The sequence below is a fragment of the Heptranchias perlo genome, chromosome 2 (genome assembly GCF_035084215.1).
Source record: "Heptranchias perlo isolate sHepPer1 chromosome 2, sHepPer1.hap1, whole genome shotgun sequence".
Classification (NCBI taxonomy): Eukaryota; Metazoa; Chordata; class Chondrichthyes; order Hexanchiformes; family Hexanchidae; genus Heptranchias; species Heptranchias perlo.
Window position 1 is genome coordinate 45,208,734 of NC_090326.1, and position 15,252 is coordinate 45,223,985.

A 15,252-nucleotide genomic window follows, 5' to 3' on the forward strand; every position below is an offset into this window, starting at 1 on the left:
ATATCAAGGACTACTTTCTAATGGAAAGAGGGAGGGAAAAAAAGAAACTATTACATTGCCTGATTGTGCTGGTTCATGGAAGATTTAATGTTTGTGTTTATGCAAAAGAATTAAAAGCTAACAAGATTGTGTATCTTACATTTTTTTGTTTTAAGTATAAAACTTCGAAAGTGTTTAAGCTACACATTTCTTAATTCTTTGTTGTTAAACTGCAGGAGGTTGAAACGCTTAGGAAACAAGTGACCTGCCTTACTGAAGAGAATGGAAAATTGGTAGGACATCAGAACTTGCAGCAAAAAATTCAATATTTGGTTAAAGTCAAGAAAGAAAACACTCGACTCATAGAGGTACGATATTTTGAAATCACAGGGGAGAGATCGAATCACAGAGGGGGGCAGGGGGAGAACGGGGGAGATCAGATCGTGGTGGGGGGAAATCAGGAGATTGCGGCAAGTTTGCCTGTGGGGGGGCACTCCTGCTCCTCCTAGCGCACAAGCAGTACTGGAAAAGCACTTACCGGCTGGATCTGGCAGCTCCCACCTCCCTTTAGCTGCTGGGTTTCCCAAGCCCTTGGAAACTTGTGCTCATGGTGTTAATTCCAAATCGCTGACAAAATCTGAGGCACGGAGCCTCATTACCGACCCACCGCAGTTAAACCAGAAGTAGGTGCATTTGCAGCGGGTTGGGGTCGGGTTTCCCATTTATAACAATTTAACCCCCGCCCGTCCTGAGGAGGGGAGGGTTAAAATTCCCCCCCCAAAACTCTGGGGAGTCATTAAAAAGGCAGTTGGCTGCTGTGATGGAGGACCAATAGTTTCTAAGGTAATATGAACCAAATGGTTTCCCTCCTGTGTACTTATCCTGGGCCTGGTGAAATTCTGATTCAATTAATCTCCTAAATTACACATGATATGTATATTGTTTAAATTTTGCCTGGGGACCTAGTCATTCAAAATATTTTCCAAATCACTCGAGTCTTGATATCAAACCTCTCCCCTGACTTGATGATTTCAAACATCATAACTTGAAAATAAATATAAACTTTCATACATTTTTAATCTTAAAGTGGTGTGGTGGCAAACATTTTGGTTTTTCTCTATTATCAGTATCACTATGGTCAATGCTCCTCTGAGCTTTCCTCTCTTGTTCCTTCTAAGCCATTCTACACATTCTGCTCTCCTCCCTACACCTACTACATGAAGAGCTAGCTTAAGCATACCGACTGTAAAATTAAGTTTCTTTTGATACTATTTGCTTGTTTTACAGTTTAGTAAACTTGTTTGGCAGTTAAAGCCCAAGTCATCACCTAAGGTATTGTTCTACCAGCTTCTGAAGACTAGGAGAATTTTGTGATTAAAATCGGAAGCTGAAATAAACTGAAGACAGTTCTTTGTTCATTCATTGCTCATATTATGAATTTACCTCAATATCTGGGCAAGTGAAAGCATGTTGTCTGGGATCTGGGGATCCAGGGCTCACTAACGAGAGTAGTTTGAAACACTGAAGTCAAAAATATTTACAGTAAAGAAACCCAAAAGTGCAACATGGCAACCCAATCTTGAATGCATCCCTTTTACTTCTAGTCGAAATGTATTTAACATGTACCTTATCCATCTCATATTTAAATATTTCCTATTGGTCTGTTAACTGATTTGCCATTTTTTCTTAACCAATTAATCTGGGTTAAGTCCCCTGTCATCCCAATGAAATTAATTAATTTCCAGTCCAACATCTTTATCTTTGACACCTTTCTCTTTATCTATTTTCAGTGTGAGCCTAAGCATTTCCTGACCTTCAGATTGCTTACATGTTCTACTTTGTTACCACATTTAGCACCGCATTCTCCCTTGTTGCACATGCAAGGAAACAGTCTTGTATATATTCTAAGACCCTCCTTTCCATTTTGACAAAAGACTTTGTCTCAGCCCAGTCCACATTAGGATAGTTAAAGTCTGTTAATATTATTACAACTCTGTTGCTACTGCAAACCTCTCTAGATAGCCTACAAATTTTAATCTCAATTTGTTCCCATTATTCAGTGGTCTGTAATGTGCTTTCAGTAGGGTAACTAATCCTTTGTTATAACTTAACACAACCCTTTATAATCATGTCTGTAATTAAAAAGGTGGTACTCTTTTTTTTTTTCTCTATCCTGAAAATATTATAGCCAGGAATATCTATTCGTCTTATCCCAGCTGAAGATTAGGTTCTGTCAAAGCTACATTGATATCCCTCTAGTTCCCCAACTTTATGTACAAAATGTACAAAACAATAGAAATAAATTCTGCAACCCTGATCAATTCATACTCATCAGTTTGCTTTTCCCTAGTTCATCATTCCTTTTTTTACAATCCTCCTTTACCTCTCCTGTTTGCCCAGTATGTCTGACCATACTCCCGACCTCCCAGAGCTTGCTATTTTAGATTGTTTTTCCCCTTCACAATACTTATTCTTAACCATTCTCCAATGGCTTTAAGAACGAACCCCTTGCCTTTTACAAGTTTAAATCCTTCCCCCATTGTTCTATTTACAATGTAAGGACAATGGTACTGGTTTGATTTAGGTGAAGCTCATCTCTTAAGTAGGTCTTCCCAATAGGAACAGGAGTAGGCCATTGAGCCTGTTCTGCCATTCAATTAGATCATGGCTCATCTGTATCTCAAATCCATTTACCGGCTGTTGATCCATATTCCTTGGTGCCCTAATAAAAATCTGTTGATCTCAGTCTTGAAAATTTCAATTGACCCAGCATCCACAGTCCTTTATGGGAGGGAATTCCAGATTTCCGCTACCCTTTGTATGGAAAAAGTGCTTCCTGGTTTCAGTCCTAAATGGCTATGCTCTAATTTTAAGGTTGTGCCACCCTGTTCCAGATTCCCCCACCAGAGGAAATAGTTTCTCTCTCTACTCTATTGAATCCTTTTATCATTTTAAACACCTCAATTAGATCACCCCTCAACTGTCTAAACTCAAGGGAATACAAACCATGTTTATGTAACCTGTCCTTATAGTTTAACCCTTGGTATCATTCTGGTGAATCTGTGCTGTATTCACTCTGCCATGGTAAGTACAGTGTGGAAAACCAGTTTGTCAATTTGTCTCAGCTTAACTTGATACAGTTAGGTTGTTGTCAGACCGTTGCCTGAGGAAGGAGCCAAGCCATTCAATTCAAATACAAACATCTTGTGTAGTTTGTTTGAATATATGTTTGATTGGCAAGTCCTTATGAATTTAATACAGTTATATAAATTTAGAAAGTACTGATGACTGTTTTAAAAGTATTTATCAGCCTGTCTTCATCAAACCAAGTGAGGAAAAAGAAAAGAACTGCTACAAAAGCAAATTACTTGTGTCTTAGTTTAGCATAGGAGGTGGCAGCTCTTTAATATGTTGTGCTATGCTACTATGCACTTGTTTTTCCTGTTTAATAAATTTGTTTGACAGTTAAAGCCTAGGTCAAAATCTAGTGTGGTGTTGCCTTCCAAGGATTAGAAGAATCAAGTGAAGATACAGAATGAGTAACTGGAATAATCTGAAACTGGTTCCTTATTCACTGCTTGGGTACACTACAATATATACCTTGTTATCTGGGACATTGGGACCTACGGCTTACCTACAGGGTAATCTGAAACCAGAAAGCCAAAAATATCTAGAGTTTTATTTTTAAAAGAAACCTTAAGATAATGTAACAGTCTGTCCTTTCTCCATGGGTAATCCCTAGCTCCATGGTGTTGCTCTTGACTACACTCCGTTGTATTTCTGATTTTGCCCCTATCATAGGTGTTAAACTCTATACCTATTAGATAAGTCCAGATGCTCGGATTTTTTTTTCAATACTGATTTCTGCTGTCTCCTCCTACTCACTTTGCAGATGGTCACCCACTTCCTCTTCTGCTTCACCATTCCTCCTGTGAGATAAGCAAGTTCTGGAACGTGTTTTCCAGAAACCTTTCCTGTAGCCAGTTTGAGCAGCAGAATTTTGTTGACACTTCATGCATGTGTAGTCCTCCTAGGCTCTATGCAGATCCAGGATATTCCACATCATGCATGCCAAACACATCACTACCCTGCCTTTTCTATGTTCCTATAGACTTAATAAATTAGAACTAATTTTTGCCTACCTGCCTGGTCTTGTGCATTCAGGTTCACCTTGTCTCAGCAACAAGCTCCCTTACTGGGTCAGCAAAAATGTACTCTCTCAGCATCTTCCTCAGCTGGCCCCTTGCAGCTCAAGATATATATTCCATGGTTATAGCATCTATTACATCGTTAATTTGCATTTTTGTTATTTTTAGGAAGTGGAAGTGCTGAAATTGGAGAACTTAAAACTGAAAGAACTGAAGAGACTTGACTCGAATAAGTTGACTTTGCTTGATACGTCAGACTGTGTACTGAGGGAACTAGATGAAAATGTGCAGCAATAATGTGTAGATTTTTTTTTGTTTTTTAGATGTTTTTTCTGTTTTTGTGTTATAGTAGATGGTGTCATACTTTGTCCTTTTTTAACCTGTTAATGGAAAACTGATTTATAGCATCAGGTACTTGAGAAAAGCTGATAGTGTTGAAAATTATTACATAATGATTGCTTCATTGCTGCAATCCTTATACTTGTGAACAATTTCCCTCCAGTTTGGTGGTTTATTTTTTTAAACTTTAACTTCTTCAACTACCAAATGCTAAAATATCTGTGGTGTGGTCGCCTCCATATCCAGTGAACAGTTCATAGGCTGTCATTTTTGCTACCACTGGATTATTGTCCTCAACTATCCTTTTATTAGCATTAGTATCAAAAAGTATTGTGGTTTTATTTTTGATATCTCTTTACATGTCAAGTAACTTTTGGGGAAAGAAGGGGGGATTTTAAATTTGGAAGATAGATGTCCACCAAGTCAAAGCACTGGAATATCTTGCAGCAGCACAAAATGAAACTTAAATACCCCAAGCAGGCATTCAAAAATAACTTTTGTGAGCCCCCACCATCCCATTTGAGAGAGAATTTTCAGACTGCTACAGTGCTCCAAGTTGGACATCTGAATTCTAAGAGCACTATCCCTGACTTCAGTATTGTGCCAAGAACTGACTGCAAATGAAATCTTTTACTGGGCTTTTTATACTTTATGCCTCATGTGTCAAAACATTTTACCTATCCGAAAATAGTTTGGGATCTATGTGGTGGCTCCAATTGTCAGATTCCATCCCATATTCTTTTTCTCCACCTCCCCTGCCCCCCAGCCATATCTCTCCTGGAAATGACGACTGCAAGGGTATAATTATGAGAACTAGCAGCGCTCTGGTACCCTGCCCAAGTGGCCTGGATGATGTCTGATATTAGCTCATAGGGGCCACACACGAGGACTTTCAGCACAGGTTTCTGGATGGCAATCAGGAGTAGAAAGTCTGTTTTTCACTCTTTCCCTCCTCCTTTCCCCCCCCCCCCCCCCAGCCCAAGGTTTTATGGCCAATTGTAGCACCCCTACTGCTAACTTGGTTGAGACCGACTAATTATCATAGACAAGTGAATCAGAATAGTACAATATTACACATTGATATTCCCGAGAGTGTGTGTGTGTATAGACGTATATGTGTGTGCATACAAATCGGTGAACAATGTAATGTATAAAATGTGAGGTTGTTAGCAGGTTGCCATCTTGGAGAAAAATTGCCTTCTACCTCTAGTTTAGAGGCATACTAGCAATTGTGTGAACTAACTTTTCAGTACCTCTCAACTGATTCACTATTCACCTTTATCTGAGAAATGGGAATGAGCAAAAAAGGATTGACTTTAAGATGTTTCTTAATACTCCTCATTCCATACAAGGAAACTTGAAACAATTGTAAAATTAGATGGTGCAGCACTTAGAAGGATATGGATGCACCTGCCCAATTGACCACACACTGAGATTCCTATCTCAGTCATAGTATCTGGTGGAGCAGTGCCAAATAGAGAACAAACACTTACCAGCAGGAAAAGAGGGAAGCGTTAGTGTGATTCACCTTTTCTCCCTTTTCTAACATTTCTCAGCAGCTGAAGCGCGATCAGTGCACGTTATGTGTGAAAACTTAAGGAAAGGACTAATGTTTTGTGTGTGAATGCTTGAAAAGGAGAGAAGTGCATATTTTAACATACTGGAGATTGATTAGGGCTGCTCTGTATGAAATAAAATTACGTAGATATATTTTTTAAAAAGAACTTCACACCAAACTTCCTCTACTCTTTTCCAAGGAGTAATGATGAGTCTGGCTGTACTGTATCTTTGCACTTACAAGTTGGATGTGTACATCCTGGCCAGGTAAGTAAAATTGGGAAAGCATTGGAGACATAAATGGCTCAGCTGTTCTGTTCTGAAATACATGAGAATGTACCATCAATGGTGCAAGGATGTTAGCATAATTTGGTGTTGATGCAGATGCTGCGGGTTTTGAACACAACCTCGATGGACACTGAAAAGGGTTTTGTTCCTTGGAAAACTTCTAAGTGGAATCAGAAATGAAGCAGTGCAAGTGTTGGAAGTCCAGTTTAAAGTTGACCATGCTTTACTGTTTTTGTCAGTCACACAATGCAAATAAAATGGCAGCTGTGAATCTGTATCATTCCACAACAAACTGTAAATGAGCCTTTTTTTATTTGTCTCGTCCTTGTCTCTGGTCTATTTTGTGTCCAACTGAGAATATAGTTTGTATACAAAATTGATTTGGTGCAAATATTAATTTTTAATAAACATTTTTGGGTTTCACAACATTTGTTTGTTTCACCTATTTGATTTAGATTAGTAAGATTGGGCTAATTTGCCTTGAATGTGTTTAACTATGTTTTATCAAAGGGCTTAATGATTGATCATTACAGTAGATACTTGTGCCAACCAAAATCAACAAGCTGCTTAGAGTTGCAGGTTTTTTTTTAAACTTGCTCCAGTATAATTTCTTAAAAAGGTTGAGTCAGATCATACAAGAGAGAATAGCTGATGATGGGGATTGAATTTTAGTGAATACAGAATGAGATTGCCCATAGTTGTATTTCTGACTTTTACTTATTGGCAGGAGTAATTTCTATTCCTAATATCTCTTCCCCATCCACCCACAGCCAAAGAACTCAAACTGAAATGTACCCCTTACTCAATCACTTGGCTGCTTTGCATGGAATAGGCAGTGTAAAGCAAGGAACTGAAAATGAGTACCACATTATGCCAAAAATAGCCTTTCATTAGGCCAACATACTAGGGGAAGTGGCGGAAGAGAATAATAGAAAATTTATGGCACAGAAGGAGGCCATTCGGCCCATCGTGTCCGCGCTGGCCTTAAATGAGCCATCCAGCCTAATCCCACTTTCTAGCACTTGGTCTGTAGCCTTGTAGGTCACGACACTTCAGGTACACATCCAGGTACTTTTTAAATGAGTTGAGGGTTTCTGCCTCTACCACCCTTTCAGGCAGTGAGTTCCAGACCCCTACCACCTTCTGGGTGAAAATATTTTTCCTCAGCTCCCCTCTAATCCTTCTACCAATCACTTTAAATCTATGCCCCCTGGTTATTGACCTCTGTGCTAAGGGAAATAGGTCCTTCCTATCCACTCTATCTAGGCCCCTCATAATTTTGTACACCTCAATTAAATCACCCCTCAGCCTCTTATCCAAAGAGAACAACCCCAGCCTATCCACTCTTTCCTCATAGCTAAAATGCTCCAGTCCTGGCAACATTCTCGTAAATCACCTCTATACCCTCTCTACTGCAATTACATCCTTCCTGTAATGTGACCAGAACTGTATGCAGTACTCAAGCTGTGGCCTAACCAGTGTTTATACAGTTCCAGCATAACCTTCCTGCTCTTACATTCTATGCCTTGGCTAATAAAGGGAAAGTATTCCATATGCCTTCTAACAACCTTATCTACCTGTCCAGCTACCTTCAGGGATCAGTGGACATGCACTTCAAGGTCCCTCACTTCCTCTCCACCTTTTAGTATCCTCTCTATTGTGTACTCCCTTGCCTTGTTTGCCCTCCCCAAATGCATTACCTCACACTTCTCTGGATTGAATTCCATTTGCCACTTTTCTGCCCAACTGACCAGTCCATTGATATCTTCCTGCAGTCTACAGCTTTCCTCCTCGCTAACAATCTCACAGCCAATTTTTGTATCATCTGCAAACTTAATTGTGCCCCCTACATTTAAGTCTAAATCATTAGTATATACCACAAAAAGCAAGGGACCTAGTTCTGAACCCTGTGGAACACCACTGGAAATAGCCTTCCAGTCACAAAAACACCCATTGACCATTACCCTTTGCTTCCTGCCACTGAGCTAATTTTGGATTCAACTTGCCACTCTCCCTTGTACTTTTTTTTAAACCAGTCTGCCATGTGGGACCTTGTCAAAAACCTTGCTAAAATCCATGTGGACTACATCAAATGCACTACTCTCATTGACCCTCTTTGAATTTTTTTGAGAAGGTAACACTCAAGTTAATCAGACACTTAAAAAATCCATGCTGACTGTCTTTGATTACTCCGTGCCTTTCTATGTGACAGTTTATCCTGTCCCTCAGAATTGATTCCAATAATTTGCCCACCACTGAGGTTAAACTGACTGGCCTGTAATTACTTGGTCTATCCCTTGCTCCCTTTTTAAACAATGGTACAACATTAGCAGCCTCCAATCCTCCGGCACCACGCCTGTATCCAGTGAGGATTGGAAAATGATAGAGCCTCCACTATGTCCTCCCTTGCTTCTTTTAACAGCCTGGGATACATTTCATCCGGCCCTGGTGATTTTTATACTTTCAAAGATGCTAATCCCCTTAGTGCTTCCTCTCGCTCTAAGTTTACCCTATCCAATATTTCAGACTCCTCCTCAACTACAATGTCTGCATTGTCCATCTCTTTTTTTGTGAAGACAGACACAAAGTATTCATTTAACAACCATGCCCACGTCTTCTGCCTCCCCATATAGGTTACCTTTTTGGTCTCTAATAGGCCCTACTCTTGGTTATCCTCTTGCTTTTTGATGTATTTATAAAACAATCTTGGGTTTTCCTTTATTTTACTTGCCAATATTTTTTCACACTCTGCTTTCCTAATTTCCTTTTTAATTTCACCCTTGCACTTTTTATACTCTTCTAGGCTTTCTGTAGTATTGAATTCTCTGTCTGATATATGCTTTCCTTTTCTGCCTTATCTTACCTTGTATGCTCCTTGAGATCTAGAGGGCTCCAGATTTGGCAGCCCTGCCCTTTTTCTTTGTGGGAACATGTTTACTCTGCACCCCTTGAATGCCTCCCATTGCTCTGACATTGATTTACCTTCAAGTAGCTGTTTCCAGTCCACTTTTGCTAAATCACTTCTTAGTGTTGAAGAGGGGGAAAACATTTCTAAGGGATGGGGATAAATCAACAGGAATTTGTATGCTCTACTACCAACTGAGATTAAATACACTTTTGAAATATTTAAGGTAATACACACACCACGCTAGAAAGTGAGAATGTTAGACAGACTCTCCCGAACGGCTGCAGAGCCGACTTCGCTGCATGAGACGTACAGAGCTGCGAATTCAAAATACTTTTTAACCTGGATTGCCCATGAGATTGGTATTTCATTCCAGGAGACTCCTGGACAATTTGGGATGATTGGCAATCCTAGAGCTGGATATGAAGTAATATTCTGATGCAATTAGTGCTGAAGACAAGCAACATGAATTAAGGGAAACCTACTAGGGCAAATCATTATTGTTGAAGTACGGCATTAAAACGAGAGCTTTATGTGTTGGCTACCTCAAACAGGTTGATTTTTTTTTGCTTGGTTCTCTGGTGAAATTCATGCGAACGAGGACCATGCTGGGCTGCCAATGCAAATTTAAGGCTGGGTATGGCCCTATCAACCAGTGCCAATTACTGTTGAACTACTTTACCCTCCTAGCCATTTTTTATATTTATGCTCAGACTGTTAGTGAGATTGGTCACTAACCTACTCAAACATATGGAGCTGTGATTACTTTTGTGAAATTCATCCAAATAGGTTACACTCTTGAACTAAAAGTGAGTGAGGCTGGGTGGCTGTTGGTGAGTATTTCACAGCGGTGGGGGGGACATTGACTCGGCCCAATGCGTTTCCAGGAAGTGACGTCGTTAACAATGGCTGGAATGGGCGGTTTGTGTCGGGTTTGAATTTAAATTGATGTTTTTTTTAAAAATGCCGGCGGTTGGTGGGAATGAGAGTGGGACCGGGACCGGAGTCAGGCCCAGGCCCGGGCTCGGGCTGGCGATGGCGGTCAGTGCCGGCTCTCTCGGAGCTTTGGCCTCCACGGCTGCGAAGTTGTCTCTGGGAACGGATGATGTGCTGCGGGCTGTGAGCCGGGGAGAGACAGACTGGGTAAGAGTGAGAGAGGGCGGGGGGCTCATTATTAAACCCCCCATTCAACCATTTTAATACACCTCACTCTTTACAAGTAAACCCGATCGATCCTCTTGTTTAAATGGGTTTGCAGGAAGATCGCGGGTCTTCACTTAGTCAGCTTGGTGTAAGTGCCCCTGGGGTTTTTTTTGTTTACACTTGCCAACTTTTATTTATGATGTGGAGATGCCGGTGATGGACTGGGGTTGACAATTGTAAACAATTTTACAACACCAAGTTATAGTCCAACGATTTTATTTGAAATCTACAAGCTTTCGGAGGCTTCCTCCTTCCTCATTTACCTGAGGAAGGAGGAAGCCTCCGAAAGCTTGTAGATTTCAAATAAAATCGTTGGACTATAACTTGGTGTTGTAAAATTGTTTACAACTTTTATTTAGTAACAGATCCTAAATCAGCAGCTGTGCCATATACACAATTTACAATAATTTGGTTGTATTTTCCATCAATAGAAAATTGGTGACTTTACTGCTTGGGTTGGGTGAAATTAGTAAGAGTAGCTGCACCAGTGACTCCCTGCTGGGAATACTGAGTTTGGATATCAGGTCAAACCAGGATTGGGCTTGGTTGTGCCCTCCTTCCCACCCATTACCAAATGGACCACCAACACTCCTTGTATGTGCTGGTGAATTAAGACCAGCCAGCTGGGAGAGATAGAAGAGGATGTCTGGTACCTCAGCAGAGCAGAGGAGAAGGCTGAGCTGGGTGAGGGGAAAAAGCTTAATGTTAAAAAAAAAATGTGAGAGAGAGCGAAGCAAGGTGAGGGATGAAGTGAAAGAAAGACACTTCCATTTATGTAGCACCTCATCACATCTCCCAAACATCCCAACACACCACATATATTCGAATTGCAGGAACTATTTTGCCCACAGCCAGATCACACAAAGCATAGAATTAGGTAATTTAGCCCATCATGTCTGTGCCTGTTGTCAACTAGAGCAATCCAAAACGAATACCACTGCCATACTCTCTTCCCCCTTAGCTCTGTATTTTGCTCATCTTCAAATATTTGTCCACTTTCCCTTTAAAAGATGCACTGGTCCCTGTCTCAACCATTCCCTGTGGCAACACCTTCAATGTTGCAACAACACTGCATAAAAAATGTCTCTCACTGGTGTTTAAGGGAGGACACTGAGAACTGCTTGGCTCTGCAAATAGCACCAAAGGCTCTTTAACATCCAACTGGACCTTGGTTTAATGTGTCACCCCAAGGATCTCCGTGGATAATTCAAATGGTGAAAAAAGTGATCAGAGTGACTTTTGACACCAATGACATCACAATTACCTGACAAAGCAGCAATAGCGTGATGTAGGAATTAGGGTTAGTGCAGAAACAGCTATTGCCAATGCATTGTCAATGCAGAGCCTACTATTGACAACACTGCTGCCACTGGACGTGTCCAAAATTTATATAACTCCATGCCAAAAACATAGTATAAAGAGAATACTTACAACGTGTTAAACATGGCATTTAATTTACTTGTGAGTAAAGCCTATACTGTTCACTTACACTTGTGATGCTTGTGAATTATTCAGTTGCCTACCATGGGGGAAAACTACTGTTGATGGCTTTCTGCAGACTATCCACTGTAGCTACCACACTGTGAAAAGTGAAGTGGCAAATCCTCTAAAGTGCATTAATTGCAGGTGCCATGCACACTCAACAGGTGGCCTATGTTTATATCTTTCATTTATGTTATTGTTAAATTTGAGCTGTATTGAATGATGAGTCCTAATTTTTGTTCAAAATTTGAGATTTTACTGTATTGCAGCTGCACACACTACTTCGGGTAGGCTGTGGTGGACTGGTATTCTTCTTTAATGCTTTGATGTGGACATTTTTTGCAAAAGCACTGCGATACTCTTCTTCAGCACATGCATCTCTGACCACCACTGCTTCCAATTTTCTCTCATCAGTAAGTATAGTTGGCTGTTTCGTTACAGCATCTTAAGTTTTTGTGCATTGTTGTATTCACCCTAATAGAGCAGTTGTTTAAATGCCAAAAAGTAATCATAGTTAGCAGATCTAGTGCTCTGGCTGAACACTGTACATATAACCTCTGTTGAGGACAGTCATACCCATTCAGTATACCCACACAAGGGTGCATTTACACTATACACTATATGTTTAGCAGAGGTGCAAATTGATTTTGACTTCACATTAACACTAAACTTGTGAAGTGTAAATTTGGTGTTGAGGCCCAAACAGATGCCCAGGGACTCCAGTTCACTCTGGTGTCAGGTGAGGCCCTGATTCTGGATTCACGCTGCAACTACGGTAAAGTTGCAGCATCGGTGCAAAGTGAAACTGTTTCACTCCGATGCTACAGTCATAATGTAAATGCTTCCTTAATGTATCATAGTAGTATGATACAGCACAGAAGGAGGCCATCATGCCTGTGCCGGCTCTTTGGTAGAGCTATCCAATTAGTCCCATTTCCCTGCTCCTTCCCCATAGCCCTATAAATTTTTTCCCTTCTAGTATTTATCCAATTCCCTTTTGAAAGTTATTATTAAATCTGCTTCCGCCACCTTTTCAGGCAGTGCATTCCAGATCATAACAACTTGCTGCGTAAAAAAATGCTTCCTCATGTCGCCTCTGGTTCTTTTGCCAATCACCTTAAATCTGTGTCCTCTGGTTACCCACTCTTCTGCCACTGGAAACAGCTACTCCTTATTTACTCTTATCAAAACTGTTCATGACTTTGAACACCTCTATCAAATCTCCTCTTAAGTTTCTCTGTTCCAAGGAGAACAATCCCAGCTTCTCCAGTCTCTCCACATACCTGAAGTCCCTCATCCCTGGCACCATTCTAGTAAATCTCTTCTGCACCCTCTCTAAGGCCTTGACCTTCCTAAAGTATGGTACCCAGAATTTGACACAATACTCCAGCTGAGGCCTAACCAGTGTTTTATAAAGGCTTAGCATAACTTCTCTGCTTTTGTACTCTATGCCTCTGTTAATAAAGCCCAGGATCCCTTATGCTTTTTTAGCAGCCTTCTCAACTTGTTCTGCCACCTTCAAAGATTTGTGTACATACATCCCCAGGCCTCTCTGTTCCTGCACCCCTTTTAAAATTATACCAAGGATAGACCCTTGGGGAATGGGAAGAGAAAGCAATTCTGGAGGTGCTGTGGTTATGATTGAATAGGTAAGAGTAGATTCAAGCGAAGGCAGTCCCACTGCATTGAATAACAGAGAAGAGATGTTGGAGGAAGAAAGTGTGGTCAACTGTGCCAAAGGTCAAAGGTTGAGGAAGTTTAATGCATTACAGTCACAAGATGTTATTTGTGTGGCCTGATTGGAGCAATTCAAATGTGCAAGAAAGATGGGCACGGATTTGGGAGGTGAAAACATGTTCATGGACTTTGGAGAGGAAAAATAAGTTGGAGATAGGACAGTAGTTTGAATGGACAGAGGGGTTGAGAGTTTTTTTTTGAGATGGGGTTGATGGCAGGGGACAGTACCTGAGGAAAGGGATTTACAATGTCAGCTAGCCTCAAGGCAAGAAAAAGAAGTTAGGTGGTCAACAGTTTAGTGGGAATGGAGTCAAGGGATAGGAGCTGGGTCTCATGGATGAGATGAGCTTGGAGAGGGCATGAGGGGAGATGACCCTTCATGCATTTAGAAAATGTCTGTATCTCATAAAGCTAGTTGTGTAAATGTAGTCATATTGGGAAATCATTCATTTGAACTCATTAGTGAAGAGATTCATATATTTCAGTTTTTATAGTAAAACAGTTGGATTTCTGGTAGCCATTACAGGTTACCACTCAGACATAAAACTATTCAGATTGCTTTCCCCTCATAAAAGTACTGATGAGCATTTATTATAGTAACCTACCCAGAGAAAACCTGTCCTTTTATTTTCCAATATCAAAATAGAGTATTAATGGCCTCTTTATTTCAGGCTTTTCTTGGAAAATTGCTGTTTGGAGAAGTTCACGAACTGTTGTGGTGGATTGGGATCACAATGACTTTATGTGGATTGCTGCTACTTCACACAGTTAAAGAACTGAAGGACCAAAGTGATGCTTACAGAAAAGAGGAATAAGCTATATTTGGGGGTTCTGAAAATCACTGCAAGTAAAGGGAAACAGAAAATAAATGAACTGAAACAATTGACAGCATGGTGAATGTCTTACTTCTAGATTTCCCTGTGTACAGCTATGGTCACCTGACATCTTTTGAATAAACAAGGGTCTTCCTTCCATTTGATAATCAAGAGGAATGTGAGGTTCAAATGAAGCAGACAGGACTGTCCTATTTTTCCAACCAGTGGAAGAGCCTCCATAAGAACACATACAGAATAAGAAAAGGCTATCCAGTATATCATGCCCGTTCCTTCTACAGACCATGGGCATCTACCCGATCCATTTAATTGCCTGGATGAAAATGATGCAGAATTTTTTCTTGATTCTCAAAAGTTACAGAGCAAAACTCTGGGATATCTATCCATCTCCACACTTAACCCTGGCTGGTTACTTTCCACAGATGGCATTTCCTTAGTTACAGCAGTATAGGAACCACCATGTTCAAGAGTATGCTTTTCTCCCTCTCTCTAACTATACATATGACCTTCAGTCCCGTTCCTAACCATATATTTATCCAGTTCTTTTTTGAAGCAGCGAATATTTAGGTTATCTGATGAGACAGGGTTTGAAACCACTTCTGTCTGTTTGTGCAACCTTGAACAGTCATCAATTCCACAACATTTCAACCAAATAATATAACTACAAGAAAATCAAAATAAGACTGTTCAAGTAGAGATTTGCGCCCGGAATTTCCAAAGGGGCACTTCCGCTTTCCCACTGAAATTTTGATGGATGATTGGTGGAAAGCCTAGACATACG

General features: G+C 40.5%; 2 protein-coding genes across 2 annotated transcripts in view; both read left to right on the plus strand.

The window, feature by feature from the left end:
- The window catches only part of kif15 (kinesin family member 15), a 93,250-nt gene extending 86,513 nt beyond the window's left edge, over positions 1–6,737 (plus strand). The window contains exons 34-35 of the mRNA XM_068001822.1: positions 216–347; positions 4,296–6,737. Coding sequence (XP_067857923.1) covers positions 216–347; positions 4,296–4,424 — 261 coding nt within the window. The 3' untranslated portion in view covers positions 4,425–6,737. The remainder of the gene's footprint in view (positions 1–215; positions 348–4,295) is intronic.
- Positions 6,738–10,138: 3,401 nt separating this feature from the next.
- tmem42a (transmembrane protein 42a) lies at positions 10,139–14,522 on the plus strand. Its single transcript, XM_067997679.1, has 3 exons — positions 10,139–10,359; positions 12,171–12,314; positions 14,310–14,522. The coding sequence occupies exons 1-3, from the start codon at positions 10,165–10,167 to the stop codon at positions 14,451–14,453; spliced, it is 483 nt and encodes a 160-aa protein (XP_067853780.1). The 5' UTR covers positions 10,139–10,164; the 3' UTR covers positions 14,454–14,522.
- The last annotated feature ends 730 nt before the right edge of the window (positions 14,523–15,252 follow it).